This window comes from Octopus bimaculoides, chromosome 5 (assembly GCF_046866305.1).
Source record: "Octopus bimaculoides isolate indiv1 chromosome 5, ASM4686630v1, whole genome shotgun sequence".
In the NCBI taxonomy this organism is placed as follows: Eukaryota; Metazoa; Mollusca; class Cephalopoda; order Octopoda; family Octopodidae; genus Octopus; species Octopus bimaculoides.
The window spans coordinates 86,044,185-86,062,658 of NC_142932.1; the positions used below are offsets into that span (position 1 = coordinate 86,044,185).

Below are 18,474 nucleotides of genomic sequence, written 5' to 3' on the forward strand. Positions count from 1 at the left end.
TCTACTTCGTATCTTCGTAATCCCACGTGGAGGACAGATTTTATGGTGAATCCATTTTCATGATGTTCATCATGTACAATAGAATAGATACATTGAATTGGGATGTCTTTAGTTGGAGTTTTTTTACATCTGTGAAAGCTCTTAATGTGCTTGGTTTCCTTCCGTATTGAAGGGATAAAAGTGATGGGATAAATTTATGAATATCAAACAGATTTTAGGGTTTCATTTTTGTGATGTCACCTTAATTATCAGGTTTACTAAAGTGTATTACTGATAAAGTTTATCAGTTAATTTGAATTTTAGCAATAAATTGGGAAAATTCAGTACTTCTATTTTAAAAGTTTTGACTCAAAAACACTTTTTTCTTATAAAAATAGTTTATTTCAGGTGGCTGACATAAATTGCTCGGCCTACCTGAAAATTCATGGGTTCCTCCTACCTTTTTTAACTAAATTTTGCGATCAGCCAAGATCGTAAATTGATCTTTTTTCTAAAAAATGAGCAATTTCAGTACAGCAAAAACGTAGCTAACCATGAAAAGCTAAGGTCATTTTCGGAATCAGTACCACGAAATTAACTAAAAAAACGTGTTTTGTTTCTTGGCACCAAAAATCGCGTTGACTAGTGTTATCTAACAACGTAAGAGATTCCATCCTTTACGCAATTTCAAGAGATAAGTTGTTATGGGTGTAAGGGACATAACTCCAATCACCTCAAGGGAAATAATCTGCTTATCAGCGTCATGGCAGAGTGTGTCGGATGTTTATTTGCTGTTTAGGTAAATATATCGAAAAATTCCTTGCAGAATTAATTCTTTAACAATTTCTGTCTTCTGTTGTCAAGGTGTCTGTTTACCCGTTAAATATATTGATAAATATGTATAAAAAGAAGGAAGACAAACGTGATTATTATATAACTTCTCGATTTTACTTTTGGAAGGTCAAACATGTGCCGAAGGATTTAAAGTTTCGAAGATAATTCATTCTTAAAAAGTTCCCTGTTTCTATTTCTCGGCAGAATGTTTTTTTCATAACTACAGGCATTTTCGTAACGGAGTGTACTGTAAGATAAAGTGATAAATTATAATTATACTAATTAAATGTGTAATTTTGTTTTTGTATTCGCGGAAATGAGGTAGATAGCTTTTCGAAGCCTGCGAAAGTAGCCTTAGATATGCTATGTCTTAATGAAAAGGTGGGATGGTCATGGTTGGAACGTATGTATGTGAGTGTGTGTTCTTGCACGCGTGCATCATATTTATATTTATACATATATACGCGCACATGCACACGCACACAAACTTATGTTAATTTGTTGGGACTATTAGATGAGAGGTAACTTCTGGTAAATGCAGCAAGCCTAACCGAAACTACTGTTATGCTACGAACCCCTTGGGAAAAACTTTCAAAATTTTCTCCCCTTAATTAATCTGGCTTCCTACCTGCCTAAGAAACAATACAATTAGTATTTATTTTTGTCATTTAGTTATGGAGACAAGAACAGCACCCTTGATCCGTCTTTATTTTTCAAGGTCTTCGAGACTGGTAGAAGTAAAGAAGGAAATAAGTGATTCTCAAACTAGAGATATGGTCCAAATATATGTAATAGGACCCGCTAAACAACCAAGGACCTGATGGTGGTGTAGTGACGCTACACTGGCATAAAACCGGGTGAGGGATTAAATCTACCACCCAAGGACTCAGAGTACAAAAGGCCAGAACAACTACTACAAAGTATCGTGATTGACACTAACAGTTCTATCAGTGCACTGCCCTGGACTGGTTCCTCATTTTATTGACCTCTAAAAAGATAAAAACCAAAGTTAATCCCAGCTGGATCTGAACTCACCAGAACAAATACCTCAAAATATTTCGTCCTACATTCAGATGATTCTGCTAATTTGCTGCCTAAAGTACTTAGTACAGTGACATGGCACTGTATCATTGACCTGGAAGACATACAGACCAAAACAGCTTCAAATCACACTTATAAATCTTTCTCTTGTCGTATATCTTTCCTCTCTTTATTTTCTGAGTTAAAACCCAAAGAGGTTGACTTTGCCTTTTATCTTTTTGGGAATCAATAAAATACAAAAAAAGCCAATCAAGTATTGGGGTCCATAATCTAATCCTGTCATGTGTGTGTGTGTGTCTATTCCCTTGCTTTGACATTGCATGAAAGCTGCAAGCAAGTGCCACTGGAGACCTGTTTGGTCAAGAGTTTGAAGCCAATGAAGACACTCCTTTTTCAGCCTGGTGACAGAGGAGGAAACATGGGCATATTTTTATGATGTGGAAATCAAGGCCCAGTCTATGGGATGATGTCTACTCCAAAGCTCAAGAAGTACAAGAGCCATAAATTGACACAGGAAGTCATGGTGACAATTTTGGGGGATAACAAGGGTGTCGTTCTCTTTGATTTTCTGGAATGTGACTGTATTGTGAACACTCAAAAAGCCTTAGTGATGCCATCAAAAGAAAGAGACCAAACAAGAACCTGAAAACAATCCATATTCATCATAACAATGCATGACCTCACACATCCTTGACAACAATTTAGACAGTCAGCAAAATGCTCAGATCTGGTGTCCTCTGACTTCCACCTTCTTTGGAGACAATGATTTGATAACTCAAGAATGGTGAAATTGTCACTATACCTTGAGCAGTTCAACTCAGTCTTTCGTGTTTTTGAATTTTTCCCCACTGTTTCTTTTAATGTTCTTCCATTAATTCTGTTATTTTGTTTTTCTTGTCTTCTTCCAGGTATTACACAATGAAATGTGCTGCACTGAAATATAATCTTCATCTCAACCCCAAATATGATTCCCACACTGACTCTCAGACATCACATTCAGTGTATACACCAGTTAAAAACTGTTTATAAATGGACAACTTCTCTCCAACTCTATCATGTTTACACCAGAACTACAGCAAAAAGGTTGCCATTTTCATGTTCACCTCAGTTCCTTACCAGTGTCTGTTATAATGGACAATACAAGCAGGTGGTAGTACCAGGTGAGGGGCCATCTTCTGTACAGATATTGGAAGAAACTAGGTCTCTTATTCAAGACAATAATTTTGATGCTTTGCATGAAACTCTTAAAGTCCTACCGAAGCAGATTTATTCTGAACTTCACACAGTTCCCTGGCTTCACTACCATAATCAACCAATTGCTATGATGCAACTGCTTCTCAACAATAAATCTGACCTTTATTTAGGTCCTATTAGGAAAGATCCTGCTTTTATAAACATCCTTCAATTTATTGACCAGAACCTCGAACAGATTCCAGATCAACATATTCCAGGTAAGGAGTTCCTTCATCTATTTTTGCCCTGACTCACAGATTGGATGACCTCCTGCCTAATATGCCAAGCTTTCTTCTCATGTCCAAATGACATTCACAAACCAAGTAACAAGTCGTTTTTATTTTAACAAGATGTCTTTATAACCCAAGATATTTATATAGTTGTATATAGGTGACACATAAAAGGCGCCCACTACACTCTGTGGCGTGGTTGGCATTAGGAAAGACATCTAGCTGTAGAAACAAAGCCAAATGAGATTGGAGCTTGGTGCAGCTGTCATGCTTACCAGTTCCAGTCAAACCATCCAACCCATGCTAGCATGGAAAATGGACGCTAAATGAGGATGAAGATGTACTTACTTCTGGTTAGTCTTCATCATCCCAAGATATACGGTTTGTATTAATCTCTGCTGTCATGAGAAATAGATCTCCTCTTGGTTAAGATACCACTCTATCATGATTAACTTTCCCTGATGTAGCACAGAGCTAAACTGAAGCACTGTAGGTTTAAGCATGCTGTTTAAATACATCTGCAGTATATTTGAGCTCAAGAGCTGTCAGCTTGTAGTCTAGTACTGTATTCATTGGACTGTTTTACTTTAGCTCATTGAAAGTGGAAAACTGGGAACTTTCAACAGATCGGTTGAGTGATATATATCTACAGAACTAAGATTGAACTCCTTACAAGTTCTGTGACTTTTGTAGGAAGGAGGGAGACACATTTTAAGGCAAGAGATCATTCATTAATTACAACTAATGAATACTAACTCATCAACTGTTTTTTTTTTAATTGCAATTAATTATAGTTATGATATTGTAATATGGTGGAGGAGGAAGAAGAGGTAGGTGGTGTCATGGCTTTTGCAGGCTGTCCAGTTTGGTGAAGTTGTTTAATCCCAGGTCAGTCCCAGTTGAGCAGATTTATGATAAAAAGTGTTCGACTTATGACCATTCCATCTTTGAGTCAAGCATAACAAATCCAAAACAACATTATTCAGTGCATCATTCCTTTTTATTTAAAGAAAGCTGGTTATAATTTTGAGAGAGATTTAGTTGCTAATTCTAGCAGATCAATCAACTGTATAGATGTTATTTTGTTAACTTGGGACTAGTGAACTTCTGTAGAAGATGGGAAGGGGTTGGGATAGTGTAGAGTTTAGGACTCAGATACAGTGAGGGAAGAGTAGTAGGTAGAGTGAGCTTTAATGGAGATGATGCACAGCTGACAGAGGAAAGATCATTGTAGATGTAACTGAAAGGAAAACATTATTAGGTCGAAAGAAAGTTTGAATGGGGCTTTTTTTCTGGATACAATGTAAATAAGATGGGAGTAGTTTTGCCATCTGAGATATGTGATTTGAATTATGATGTAAGTCACACTGTATAACCATAACAGGACTTTGAGGTAGACCACAGGATAATGCTCGGCCACATATGGCGAGGCTGACATTCCAAAGGCTGGAGCAGTTTGAATGGGAAACGATGCCCCACCCACCATATTCGCTGGACATTGCCACATCTGATTATCATTTATTCCGCAGTCTTCAAAATCATTTGGACGGAAAAAATATGAATTCTGTAGATGAGGTCAGAACAGTACTGGAGGAATATTTTTTGTCACAGACAATTGAATTTTGGAAGAAGGGCCTTGCAAGTCTATCTGATAGATGAAAGAACATTGTAGAAAATGAAGAAGAGTATATTTTTAGATTAAAAAAGAACTTTATTTAAATTTTTTTAAATAAAAGGAGTATAAAAAAACACATTATTTATGAGATGATTCAATAAATATATATATATATATATATATATATATATATATATATAAATGCACATATATATATGTATACACACACACACACACACACACACACACACACACATATATATATATATATATATATATGTGCACACATATATGCATTTATATCTGTTATCTTTTGTTTCAGTCATTTGATTGCAGCCATGCTGGGATGCCACCTTAAACAGTTTTAGTCGAGCAAATCAAACCCCAGGAGTTATTTTTTAAGCCTAGTACTTATTTTATCAATCCCTTTTGCCAAACTGCTAATATTATGGGGACATAAACACACCAACACCAGTTGTCAAAGCAGTGATTGGAGGGTTTGTGCCAGGTAAAAGCACTACTGATGCCATATTTCTAGTAAGACAGCTGCAGGAGAAATACCTAGCCAAGGATAAACCTCTGTACCTGGCTTTCGTTGACATGGAGAAAGCCTTTGACAGGGTCCCCCGATCCCTTATCTGGTAGTCAATGAGGAAACTTGGGATAGAAGAATGGTTAGTGAGAGCTGTGCGAGCCATGTACAGAGATGCTGCCAGTAAGGTGAGGGTTGGAAATGAGTACAGTAATGAATTCCAGGTAGAAGTAGGGGTCCACCAAGGTTCAGTCCTCAGCCCCCTCCTATTTATCATAGTCCTCCAGGCGATCACAGAGGAATTCAAGACAGGTTGCCCCTGGGAGCTCCTCTATGCTGATGACCTTGCACTAATTGCGGAGTCACTTTCAGAACTAGAGGAGAAGTTACAGGTGTGGAAGCAAGGACTAGAATCAAAGGGCCTTAGAGTCAACCTAGCTAAAACCAAAATCCTAATAAGTAGGAAGGTAGATAAAACACAAACCCCTTCAGGTAGATGGCTCTGCTCAGTATGTAGAAAAGGAGTAGGTAGTAACTCTATAAGATGTACCCGGTGCAAGCTATGGACACATAAGCGGTACAGCAATATCAAAGGCAGGTTAACTAGGAAGTTAGTTTTTGTATGTAGCAGATGTTCAGGTGCAATAAACACTGTAAACAAACAGGAAACAACTTCTATCTCATTCCAGGGTGAAAAACTAGAGGTAGTCGATAGCTTCCGCTATCTGGGTGACCAAGTTAGTAGTGGGGGTGGGTGCGCTGAAAGTGTAGCTGCTAGAATAAGAATAGCCTGGGTAAAGTTTAGAGAGCTCTTACCTCTGCTAGTGACAAAGGGACTCTCACTCAGAGTAAAAGGCAGACTGTATGACGCATGTGTACGAACAGCCATGCTACATGGCAGTGAAACATGGGCTGTAACTGCTGAGGACATGCGTAAGCTCGCAAGGAATGAAGCCAGTATACTCCGTTGGATATGTAATGTCAGTGTGCATACCCGTCAGAGTGTAAGTATCTTGAGAAAAAAGCTGAACATAAGAAGCATCAGTTGTAGTGTGCAAGAGAGACAATTGCGCTGGTATGGACATGTGGTGAGAATGGATGAGGATAGCTGCGTGAAAAAGTGCCACACTCTAACAGTTGAGGGAACCCGTGGAAGAGGTAGGCCCAGGAAGACCTGGGCTGAGGTGGTGAGGCAAGACCTTCAAACATTGGGCCTCACCGAAGCGATGACTACTGACCGAGACCTTTGGAAATGTGCTGTGCGTGAGAAGACCCGGCAAGCCAAGTGAGATCGTTGCCAGTGCCCCTGGACTGGCTCTTGTGCGGGTGGCACATAAGATGCACAATTTTGAGCGCGACCGTTGCCAGTACCGCCTGACTGGCCTTCGTAGGATTTTCGAGCATGATCGTTGCCAGTGCCCCTGGACTGGCTCTTGTGCGGGTGGCACATAAAAGACACCATTTTGAGCGTGGCCGTGGCCGTTGCCAGTGCCGCCTAACTGGCCTTCGTGCGGGTGACACATAAAAGCATCCACTACACTCTCTGAGTGGTTGGCGTTAGGAAGGGCATCCAGCTGTAGAAACTCTGCCAAATTAGATTGGAGCCTGGTGTTGCCATCCGGTTTCACCAGTCCTCAGTCAAATCGTCCAACCCATGCTACCATGGAAAGCAGACATTAAACGATGATGATGATATATATATATATATATATATATATATATATACGGGTTTCTTTCAGTTTGCATCTACCAAATCCACTCACAAGGCTTTGGTCGGCCCAAGGCTATAGTAGACCACACTTGCCCAAAGTGCCAGGCAGTGAGACTGAACCCAGAACTATATGGTTGGGAAGCCAGTGTGATTGTATGTATGTTTGTGTCTCCCTGTATTGACATTGCATGATTGTTGTAAATGAATGTCATTCATTTCCAATATTCTGTGAAAACATGTCTGGCCATGGGGAAATATTACCCTGCTTGGAAGCAAGTATGGGTTGGCAACAAGAAGGGCATCCAGCCATGGAGACTATATTTCAATATATTCCGTCCAATCAATGCAAGTATGGAAAACTGCATGTTAAAATAGTGATTATGATTAAGAGTCCTGTGATGAAGGCTGGGAAGTATAATACATCTACATATGGATCTCTTGCCCAATATATACTGGTTGAGTTCACATAAGCTTGCCCTGCCCTTTGATACCCTCTCATTTCTCTGTCAGTCATCTGTATATCACTCATCCCTATTACACATCTCTGACACTCAACACTTTCTCTTACTAACTGTGCTATGCTACTCCTGTAAAAAGCCCCTCCACCACAAACCTAGATGCAATACAGTTGGTTATTACCCTTTCTGTACTACCAGTCATTATTCCCTCTCTTCAGGCCACTCATTATTGACATCCATAACTCTACCTTCTCTTCTCCCACCCTTCACTTCAATAATACTGTTGTTCCCTTCAATCAACCAGCCATCCTGATTTCCTTCTCTCATCACTCTGCTATTTACCCTCTTCGTCATGCTGTCTTGGGAGAACTGACACAGCATAAAGTAATAATGACTTTTACAGGGTTGAAGACAACCTCATACTGCTGTTGACATGATAAACTATGCCCAGCACCTCAGCAAATGGTTTTCAGAGATGTATGTAGATAGTGCAAGGTTGAGAGGACTCTTTAGTCTTGTTGAGGTATGACATCTTTAGTAGTGTTGGTATCACAATAAAATGCATCCAGGCACTCTTGTAAAATGGTTGATGTTTGGAAGGACATCCAGCCATAGAAACCAAGCCAAAAAGGAAACATATGAGAGACACATATTCCTCTGATCTCTCTTGAAGGACAGTAACTTCAATGAAGTACTGACTTGGACTATAATGACTCATCTCACCCATATCAGCATGGAAAAATAGATGCAAAAAGTAGAAGAGGAAGATGGGAGTCCTTTCAATATGTGCTCACCACTTATAAAATGTAAATAAAACAACTTTGTTAGTTGACAACTTATGAAACATGAAATATACCTAAACAGGAAATATACCTATAGTTGATATAGATTACAACAGGATTGCTTAATATTGTTATTGTTAGCTTACCAGACAAGGTGCTTAATGGCATTTCCTCTAGCTCTTTACATTCTGAGTTCTAATGCTACCAAGGTCAGCCTTGTTTGCCATGCTTTTGGGGTTAAAATAAGTACCAGTTGAGTTCTGGGGTCAATGTAATCAACTTCCCTATCCCCTCAAAATTGCTGGCCTTGTAACAAAATTAGGGGAAAAAAATTAATAATATTGTTTATTTAATCGTTTTTAAAACATTTTTATTTTTTATTTTTCCAGGTTATTTCCATAGTTTTCTTTTCCTCGGCACTGACTGCACTTCACCCATCATACATAAACTTTTGTATCGTTTGCAAAATTCAAAAGAAAATTTGAATCTAAATGATACTGCTCTTATTTGTGAAGCCCTTCGAATATTTCCCCGTGGGGACTTCAAAGTATGGAGTCGGGTTTTGAAGTGTCTTGACATCATATTGAAAGAGACTGATATCTCTTCTCCTGATTTCGATGTTTATGACCTCAGTCGAACTGTCACCAATATCCGACACATATCTACATCTGAAAAATTGAACACTGTTTTGAATCTTACCCACCAAGTAGTCCTCAACAATGGTGAAAACTTAAATATCCTCCAGCTTGGCGCTTGTCTCAGGATGTACAGACACCTCTCGTTTCTAGCGTCACCTTATTATAGGGAGGGGAACAAAGAGAATGCCAGTCATATTGTTGACTTATTAATACCAAAGTTGCCTATGTTAACCTGTGCAAACTTTGCTGATGTTTGTCATGTGATGAAAGTGATGGGCATCTACGATGAGTCAACCAGCAGGAAGTTCCAGAAGCAAGCACTCAAGATTCTTCATTCAGAGACCCTTAAAATTAGTGAACTCGTCAACTTATGTTATGCTTTCAATTACATGTTAATGCATAACGACCGTTATAAAGTCGAATCTGCACTGTATAAAGACCTTAGTGATGCTGATGTCTTGTTGCTAAGCAACATAGCAGACATCTTAATAGATATAAAATGCAACAACAGTGATCTAATTATATATTATTTTGAAATGATTAAACAACACATTGATAATCTTAAAAATTATGTGACAAGATTCTTCAAAGTATTTAGATTTGTGAACAGGTAAGTTTTATTTCATACTGACTTACTGACAACCTGAGTTGAAATGTCTATATTTAGAGACTGACTTATTACTATTGTGTATTTATTTGTAAGAGTCGTTTCGCGAGTCTGAGCATTGACTTTTTGTAGAACTTTAAAATACTGAATTGTCGCAAATTGAATAATAAATGGGGCAATTTGATTGGTTAAAATTAGTATATAAAAAAAAAACTACACAGGTAGTCCAGATTTTGATTTTGCTTCACCCAATCAGCAGTTATGTCAGAATTATCATGTACTTGCAAAAAAGGTAGATGTATTAGTTGTCGAGGATGTTACAGATATGGATGTACATGTCATGGAGATAATAAACGCAACGAAAATGTAAACACATGTGCCACAAAGAGAATACGACTTATATTAAAATTGAATGTAGAAGACTAGAATTATTAACCTGTGCAACCCAGCTCAAAAATGGATTTAAGTCTTTTGTTACCAACCCACCTGAGACTGTCCCCATTTCTATGATACAAACTTCTTGTTTTAAAGCAATCTAAATTCAAATTCCTATCAAGATTTCATGTTAATTTATGTTACAAACACCAGATTAATAATGGCAAAGTTATTTTACTAAATTTTCTGTCATTTTCATAATTAACTGGAACAATAACTGTGTGTTTTATCAGAAATATAGTTATGAAAGGTATAAAAATAAATAACCAACAGACCAAGAGAAGCTTTTAGGATTTTACTTTTCTTTGTTCCCAATATTTTATATTAAATCTATGTCTTTCTTTCACCTGTCTCAATGTCTATTCTGAGTTTTATGTTTTTTGTGTTTACTTTTACAGGAATCAAATTAACCATCAAGATAGCTTTCTCTTCCGGGAGATACTCAACCTACTCAATTCCCAACAAGGACTCAGTGTTTGGACTATAAGTACTCTTTCTTCTTTTCTCCTTCCCCAATGTAAACCTGTCATCCCAGAATTATTAATGAACAAACTGCTCGCTATTATACCACAGAGTGGCATAAATGATATAGCACTAATCCTGTCAGGAATCAACAAGATGAAACGACCCTGGGTTCGCCAAATGTATCAACAGGTGCTGCAACTACAGACAGCTCTATATCAGAATGTAGAGGGCCGATTAGATGAGGTTCAGAACATTGATGTCCTCATTCAGATGGTACAAGTGTTATATGTGAAGAATGAGATAAAGGAAACAATGTTATTGGAAAATTTAATGAAGAGAATAACAGACTTCATGGATTCTTTCAATCCTAAACAGTTCCGTTACGTTTATAACCTCTTATTCCAGGTTAGTGTGATGTCTACTTTCTTCATTTATGGTTCTAGGTAATATACTGAAAATGGAATAAAATGGAATTGAGGTGCTATTGATGTTGTTGTTTAACCCTAGGTTTGAGCAGATCAAAAGTACTCCAATCATGACTATACCATCTGTTTGTAAACCAGAGAGTATATTGTCTTTTCCATTCCATTTTTTTAAGACTGTACAGTACAATTTGAGGGACATTTTTCACTGCTATTTGTAATATAATGAGCAACCATGTATAAGTTCCCTTCCATTTAAGAGTGTTGCTGGGAAAAGTGTATATTTGGAGCTTTGGGCTGGAATGTCTTGCAAACAAGACATATTCCAACCCAAAGCTCCGTGCAGGATTTTAGTCCCGTCTATTTGTTGTGTGCATTTTAGTCACCTCTGTTTGTTCTTTGTAGTTGGGAAGATGTAGCGGTGCTTATTCTTGCTTTCTTTGCATTAAATGGTTTGGGGGAAAACAACTAGAGCAACAAGGCATCAGATAGTCGCCTTGCCAGTGAAAAATTTTAGGTCCAATATGGTTTGCACAGCACCTCACAGACCTTCTCCACTCTACTGACACGATCCAAAGATGAGCCAGGGTAAGATATTCAGTGCTAATATGGGGTGAAAGCACAGGAATGTAGGAGCACCATGATCTCAATCACAAGCAAAAGATGCTCAAAATGTTCAATGCCATTCCTTGTTTATCCAGTTTTATATCAGAGTGACCTTCTCCTAGAGATATGCTTTTGCAAAAGCTAAGGGGTGCCTCATTCCCAGAGATCTTCCAGCACGCTAGACACCAAGCCAGAGTTTCTGAAGACCTGTGATATTGCTAGATAGTAGTTGAACCAACACTAGGTTCATCCATCCTTTTGACAGGTCTTGTTTTTAGTCTACTGGGTTTCTAGTAACTCTCCCCACCAGGGAAGCTGAACAGTAATGTTGGTTTAGTCGCCGACAACCTGACCATGCAACGGGTTATACTGGATTCCATGTTACCTGTAGCACTCATGAAAGTCCTTACAAGTGACCTGATACACACGCACACACACACACACACACACACACACACGCACATATATATATATATATATATATATATATATATATATATATATTCAAAATGTATAGTATTAAATATCAATCGCAGCTGATCTTACCAATCAGTTTCCCATAAAGAATACAATGAAGTGTTAGGTAACAAACTGATTATATAACTTTACACTCATCAGAGTTAGCTGATATTGGAGGAAATATGGCGACTGCTCTCTGTTGTCAGAGGTACATTAGCACAACCGGTTAGCGGCTGCTGTGAAAAAGGGCCAGAGGATTAGTTTAGGAGTTATGTCCCTTGGTTGAGTATACTATGAAGTCAGCCAGAGTTATCTTGAAGTGGGGAAAGTGTGTATTATTAATGTGGGGATGGGGTGTGTGGTATGTGTAGCGGTGTCATATGTATAATTTCTTCTGGGGGTGTAGGTATATATAGCTGTGTTTGTTGGTCTGTTTTCTTCCTGTAAAGGATAAAGTCATGGGGGAGAGGTTTATGTTAGCATTTGGGGGTCTGTGTATATGTGGAAGTACAATTTGTGTGAAGGGGTATGTATTGGGGTGTGGGAGATAGTTTATTTTGTAAGGTATCTGCTTTATAGGTGTGTACATGGGTGCCTTGGTGTGTGCTTTGGTCAAACTCTTTTTGCCAGGCTCAAGGGCATTGGTGGAAGGTCAAGGGGACCTGTGGTTGCAGTCATGGCAGAATGCACAGGTATAGAATGTACTTCCTTTCATGTGGGCAAGGATTAAACACCTCACTCCTGCTATTCAGGTAACCATCCGGGTGTTGGGTACCTTTTAAAATTGCTCTCTTCTCAGCCAGGCATAATCTGCACTTCTTGCAGCTATTGAAGTATGGTTTGCATCTTTCTAGGATCTTCCACTTTATACTGCACTCCGTGGCGCTTTCTTTCGAAGTCCAAGCATGGCTAGGGTTGTGGCATTACATCTCTCTAGGATGTTGAATGAGGACTTGTGGTTATTAAAGCAAGTTCTGAAGGGGCCTTCCATTGCCCCCACATACTTCCGCAAGCAAAGTTGTTCATTGGGTCCTGATGCTGTTACTTCTGCCTTGTAAACAACTGTTTCCATATTGCAGTGGCCATTTAGTGGACAAGTTGTGTTATCCCTGCATGAGCATCCTGCCTCAGCCTCGGGTCTGGACCTACCTCATAAAATCTTTTTTATACTAGGTGCACAGCTAAAGGATAACCTCAGGGTATGTCTATTAAATATTTTGTTCAATCTATTGGTATGGGGGAAGTGTTTATCAACTAAACTAAGGAAGGTCTTACCTACTCTGGTTTAACGTTTAAAGAGAATGGTGGTCACTGGCACCAGTGAAGTAGCCAAGTAGCTTGTGAGACAAAACCCCTTGATTGTGGTAGGCATGTGTAGAATTGAAAGAGATAGCTTATGTCAGTTGTTGAGTAGTTTAAAGTATGATAGAATGAGAGAAACAGGTATCTTTCTGTAGAGGAGACATGAAATTCATCACAATATATTTCAACAATGCAGAAATTTTATTTATCAAAGTAAGTACCATTACAATCAACACATTTTTGCCAACGAGTTACAAGTTTGTTTATTCTGATAACATAAAAATCTGGAGTTCTGGAGCTGATGAACACTTTGAAAACACTTTCAGCATCGGTTTGATTTTTTAACTCCTTCTCTCATAGGAAACCATCAAGAAACCAAAGTGGTAGTTGGTAGGAGAAAGGTCTGGGGAATAAGCTGGGTGGGGAGAACTTCCTAGCCAAATTCCCTCAACCTCTGGAGCGTCGTTAGTGAAATGTTTGGTTGAGCATTGTCATGAAGAATGATTGGCTCTCTTCTGTTGACCAGTCTGGGAAGGAGAAGTAGCAGTTTTTCATTCATTTTGGCAATTTCATGGCAATATGTTTCTGCAGTAATGGTTTTTCTGGATTTTAAGAAGTTATAGTGGATGAGTCCAGTAGTACACCACCAAGCAGTCACCATAACCTTTTTGAAGAGCTCGGGTTTAGGGAAGGTTTTCAGTTCTTCATTTTGGTCCAACCACTGCAAAGAACGTTTTTTATTATTGTTCAGAATCCACTTCTCATCACAAGTTACAATACAGTCAAGAAATGGATTAGTCTGTTTACAGAGAAGAAGCAACAAGCAAATTTCATATCTGCACATTCTCTGATTTTCATTCAAATTGTGTGGTACCCATTTGTCGAGTTTTTTTTATTTTCCAATCACATGCAAATAGTTGCGAGCAGTTTTCTGACTAACTTGAAGTTCTTTTGCCAGTTTTTGAGTGGTTTTACGTGGATCTTTCTCAATGACAGTCTTTAATTGACCATCATCGATGACAGATGGATGTCCACTATGCTCACAATCCTCAAGGCTCAGGGCTCCACTGAGAAATCGTTTAAACTATTTTGGAGCTGACCACTCACTGGTCATTTCCTCACCAAACGTTTCGTTGATATCACAAGCAATTTCAGCTGCTTTACGTCCTTTTTTGAAGTTGAATAGCAAAATTGCTCGAATATCATGCTTTGACAGTTCCATTTCAGGTGATTGTAACAACAGTGACAAAAAATATCAATGTTAATTTATTGATGCATTTCAGCAAGTCTATGTCTGTATTATCAAACAATTGCAAAAAAACGTTTTTAAAAAATTCAAAACTCTGCAAAAATCCGGTACAAATTCTTCATGGTTCAAAACATTGCTTAATTTTTACTCAACCTGATACATGGCTAACCCAACATGAAAAGAGGAGGATATGGTGGTGGGGAGGTGTCAGACAAATTTAATATCAAACATCAAGGTCAAAATTAGTGCAGGGAGGGGGAAGGTCAACAGCATACTCAAGTGTAAAAAAATAGAAAACATATATCAGATATTTAGGTATAAATATTGGAGGTCATATCATATTGGAGATGATATTGTATGGGAGTGTGGAGGTGCAATGGCCCAGTGGTTAGGACAGCGGACTCACAGTTGTAGGGTCGCAGTTCCGGTTCCCAGACCGGGTGTTGTGAGTGTTTATTGAACGAAAACACCTGAAGTTCCACGAGGCTCCGGCAGGGGATGGATGGTGGAGAACCCTGCTGTACTCTTTCACCACAATTTTCTCTTACTCTTTTTTCCTGTTTCTGTTATGCCTGTAATTCAAAGGGCCAGCCTTGTCACACTCTGTGTCACGCTGAATCTCCCCAAGAACTACGTTAAGGGGCACACGTGTCTGTGGAGTGCTCAGCCACTTGCACGTAAATTTCACGAGCATGCTGTTCCGTTGATCGGATCAACTGGAACCCCTCGTCGTCGTATTTTATGGAGTGTATGGGAGTAAATGTGGCAAGTAACTACACTCACTAAAGGGGTTAGCATTAGGAAGGGCATTCAGCTGTAGAAACCATGCCAAAATAGACAACTGGAGTTTGGTGCAACCCTCTGCCTTGCCAGCTCCAATCAAACCATCCAACCCATTCCAGCATGGCAAACAGACATTAACTAATGGTGATGATTTCTCTCATATAGGGATGATGCATTGTGTTCTTGAGCAAGAAACTTTATTTCACGTTGCTCCAGTCCACTCAGCTGGCAAAAATGAGTAGTACCTGCGTTTCAAAGGGCCAGCCTTGTCACACTCTGTGTCACGCTGAATCTCCCTGAGAACTACATTAAGGGTACACATGTCAGTGGAATACTCAGCCACTTGCACGTTAATTTCACAAGCAAGCTGTTCCGTTGATCATATCAGCTGGGACCCTCGTCGTCATAACCAATGGAGTGCTCCTTTATATAGGGATGAAAGGGTGGAGGGTAATTTTTGTAGGAAAATGTGAATAGTCAATTAATTTCACACTGATATATTATTACTGTTACCTATATGAAGCTGGACAGATCAAAAACTAAGTTGACTATGGCAATATTTAATTTTGGTGCTCTAATCATTATCATTTTAACATCTACTTCTACATGCTCACATGAGTCAGATGTAATTCATTGAGGCAGATTTTCAATGACCAGATGCTCTTCCTGCCACCAACCTTTACTTGTTTCAATCTATAAAAAATTACAAACAAACAGCATCACATGTATGACAGTGATGTTTATTTACAATTAACATCAGTGTCAAGATGAAGACACACCTACACATGGAAATGACAAGCTTCTATTCAGTTTCCGTCTACTAAATTCACTCAAGAATTTGGTTGGCCCAGGGCTGTAATAGAAGATACTGGCACAAAGTATCATGCCGTAGGACTGAACCCAAAACTACATGATTATGAAGTAAACTTTTTAACCACACAGCCATGTCTGTACCTGGCTTGCCTACATACACCCCCACCCCCCCACCCCCCAGATATATGTTTGTGTGTGAAGGCACATGGCCTAGTGGTTAGGCTGTTGCATCGTGATTGCTAGATTGTAGGTTCAATTACCTGACTGGGCGGCGTGTGTTCTTGAGCAAAGCACTTCATTGCTCCAGTCCCCCTTTGATCAGTGGGGATTGTTGGCCTGCTCACCAAGCCAGCTGGGTGGCACCATTTGAAGGCTAAAACAATGCAAAAGTTCATTGTTACCAGTGATGTATAACAACATCTGATAGCCTGGTCGGTCATGTGATCACATGATATACATACATACATATGCATACATACATGGATTTGTGTGTATCTTAAGAGACGTGTGATTTGTGGAAACGAGCATAGCAATGCATTAAATGTTAGTAAATTCTATCCAAGGATTATTGTTATTATATATCATTATCATCATCATCATTTAGTGTACATTGTCCATGCTGGTATGGGTTGGACAGTTTAACCAGGGCTGGTAAGCTGAGGGGTTGCACCAGACTCCAGTCTGATTTGGTATGGTTTCTTCGGCTGGATACCCTTCCTAATGCCAACCACTCCAAAGTGTAATGGATACTTATGGTGTATGTGTGTATGCTTATGTGTATATGTATCTATATATATATGTTTTATTGTGTATTGGCAGGTGAAGTACATCCAGCCTGATGTCCTAAACAAAATGACTGAATATTTACTGAACCATGAAGACACAGTTAACTTCTCTGATTTCAGTAATTTTGTCCATGTTATTTCTTACCTGGGATTCCATCCTAAACTATTTGATGAATTTGAAAGTTTATGTGAAAGACAACTAGAGAGGCACATCATGAAAGCAGATTTACCTAGACAACTGAAGTTTACCAATGATCTGTGCAAATTACAGATTTTTATCGACGGGTGGCTCTCAAAGTTATTCTCATATGAATTCATTGAAAAAATTGATGAATATATTGGTTGTAAGTTGAACTTTAGTTTTCTCTTTTTTACTTCATTTTCATATTTTTCTGAAAATTGAGATTCATTTTTCGCTTTCTTAGTGTAAGTTCCATGAAAACAAGTTTATTACCTAATATTTGAGTTGTTCACTATATTTTTATATAATTTTTATCATTTTATGGTGACACGTAAAAAGCTTTGATGTGTGTACTGGTGCTACTTAAAAAAGCACTGGTGCTGTGCCACATAAAATTCACTGATGCTGGTGCCACATAAAAAGCACTGGTGATGGTGCCACATACAAAGCACTGGGTGCTTTGTAAAGTGGTTGGTGTTAGAAAGGGCATCCAGCTGTAGAAACTAAACCAAAACAGACTATGGAACCTGGTGCAGCCCCTGGTGTTGCCAGTTTTTGTCAAGCCATCCAACGAGCATGGAAAACAGACATAAAATGTTGATGATGAAGATGATGTGAACAATATCATCATTGGTTCCAGTCTCCTATGGCCCAGTCACTGTAAATTCATTGTAGTTTACAGTAATTCTGATGATGACTTTGACAAGGAAATGTCTGTAAGAACTTGAGTGGAATATATGTTACAAGGTATTTTTGTTCAAATCACTGATAGTGTTGGCAATGTCTTGTCATTATATTTATCTCTCTACAATATAAACACGCACACACACACACACACACAGATATGTATATCTGAGGAGAGGGTATGTAGGCAAGACAGACTTCTACACAGAATTCACTCCAATATCTCACTGTGATTTAATTTACTGAGCCTTGAAAGATGAAGAACAAAGTCAGTTCCTCTGAAATTGAACTTGTGATTACCTGGCCCTTGGGTACCATTAGCAGAGTCTACTTGTATGGTAGATTTAACCTGTTGTCTGGTTTAATGACACCACTTGTGGGAGGGCAGGCAGCTTCTTGTAAGGCACTCTATCTGCTGCCAACAGCTGCTGAAGAGTGGGTTAGGGCTGCTGTGGCTAAAGCTGCGCTAAGGTTGAGGCATCTCTGGCACCATCTGGACAGTGAGCAGGTGTGGTATCTGTTCATTGACGAGATATTTCCCAAGTTCACCTCTTTTGGTGAACTGGAATGCTGGATCAGGCATAGACCAAGGCTGGGAGCTTGGCAAGAAGAGTGTCGACAGGCATTCAT

General features: G+C 38.9%; 1 protein-coding gene across 1 annotated transcript in view; it reads left to right on the plus strand.

The window, feature by feature from the left end:
- Nucleotides 1–729: 729 nt before the first annotated feature.
- Nucleotides 730–18,474, plus strand: part of LOC106881290 (FAST kinase domain-containing protein 1, mitochondrial) — a 32,395-nt gene continuing 14,650 nt past the window's right edge. The window contains exons 1-5 of the mRNA XM_014931623.3: nucleotides 730–778; nucleotides 2,763–3,305; nucleotides 8,805–9,663; nucleotides 10,494–10,965; nucleotides 17,014–17,323. Of these exons, the coding sequence (XP_014787109.2) occupies nucleotides 2,819–3,305; nucleotides 8,805–9,663; nucleotides 10,494–10,965; nucleotides 17,014–17,323 (2,128 nt within the window). The 5' untranslated portion in view covers nucleotides 730–778; nucleotides 2,763–2,818. The remainder of the gene's footprint in view (nucleotides 779–2,762; nucleotides 3,306–8,804; nucleotides 9,664–10,493; nucleotides 10,966–17,013; nucleotides 17,324–18,474) is intronic.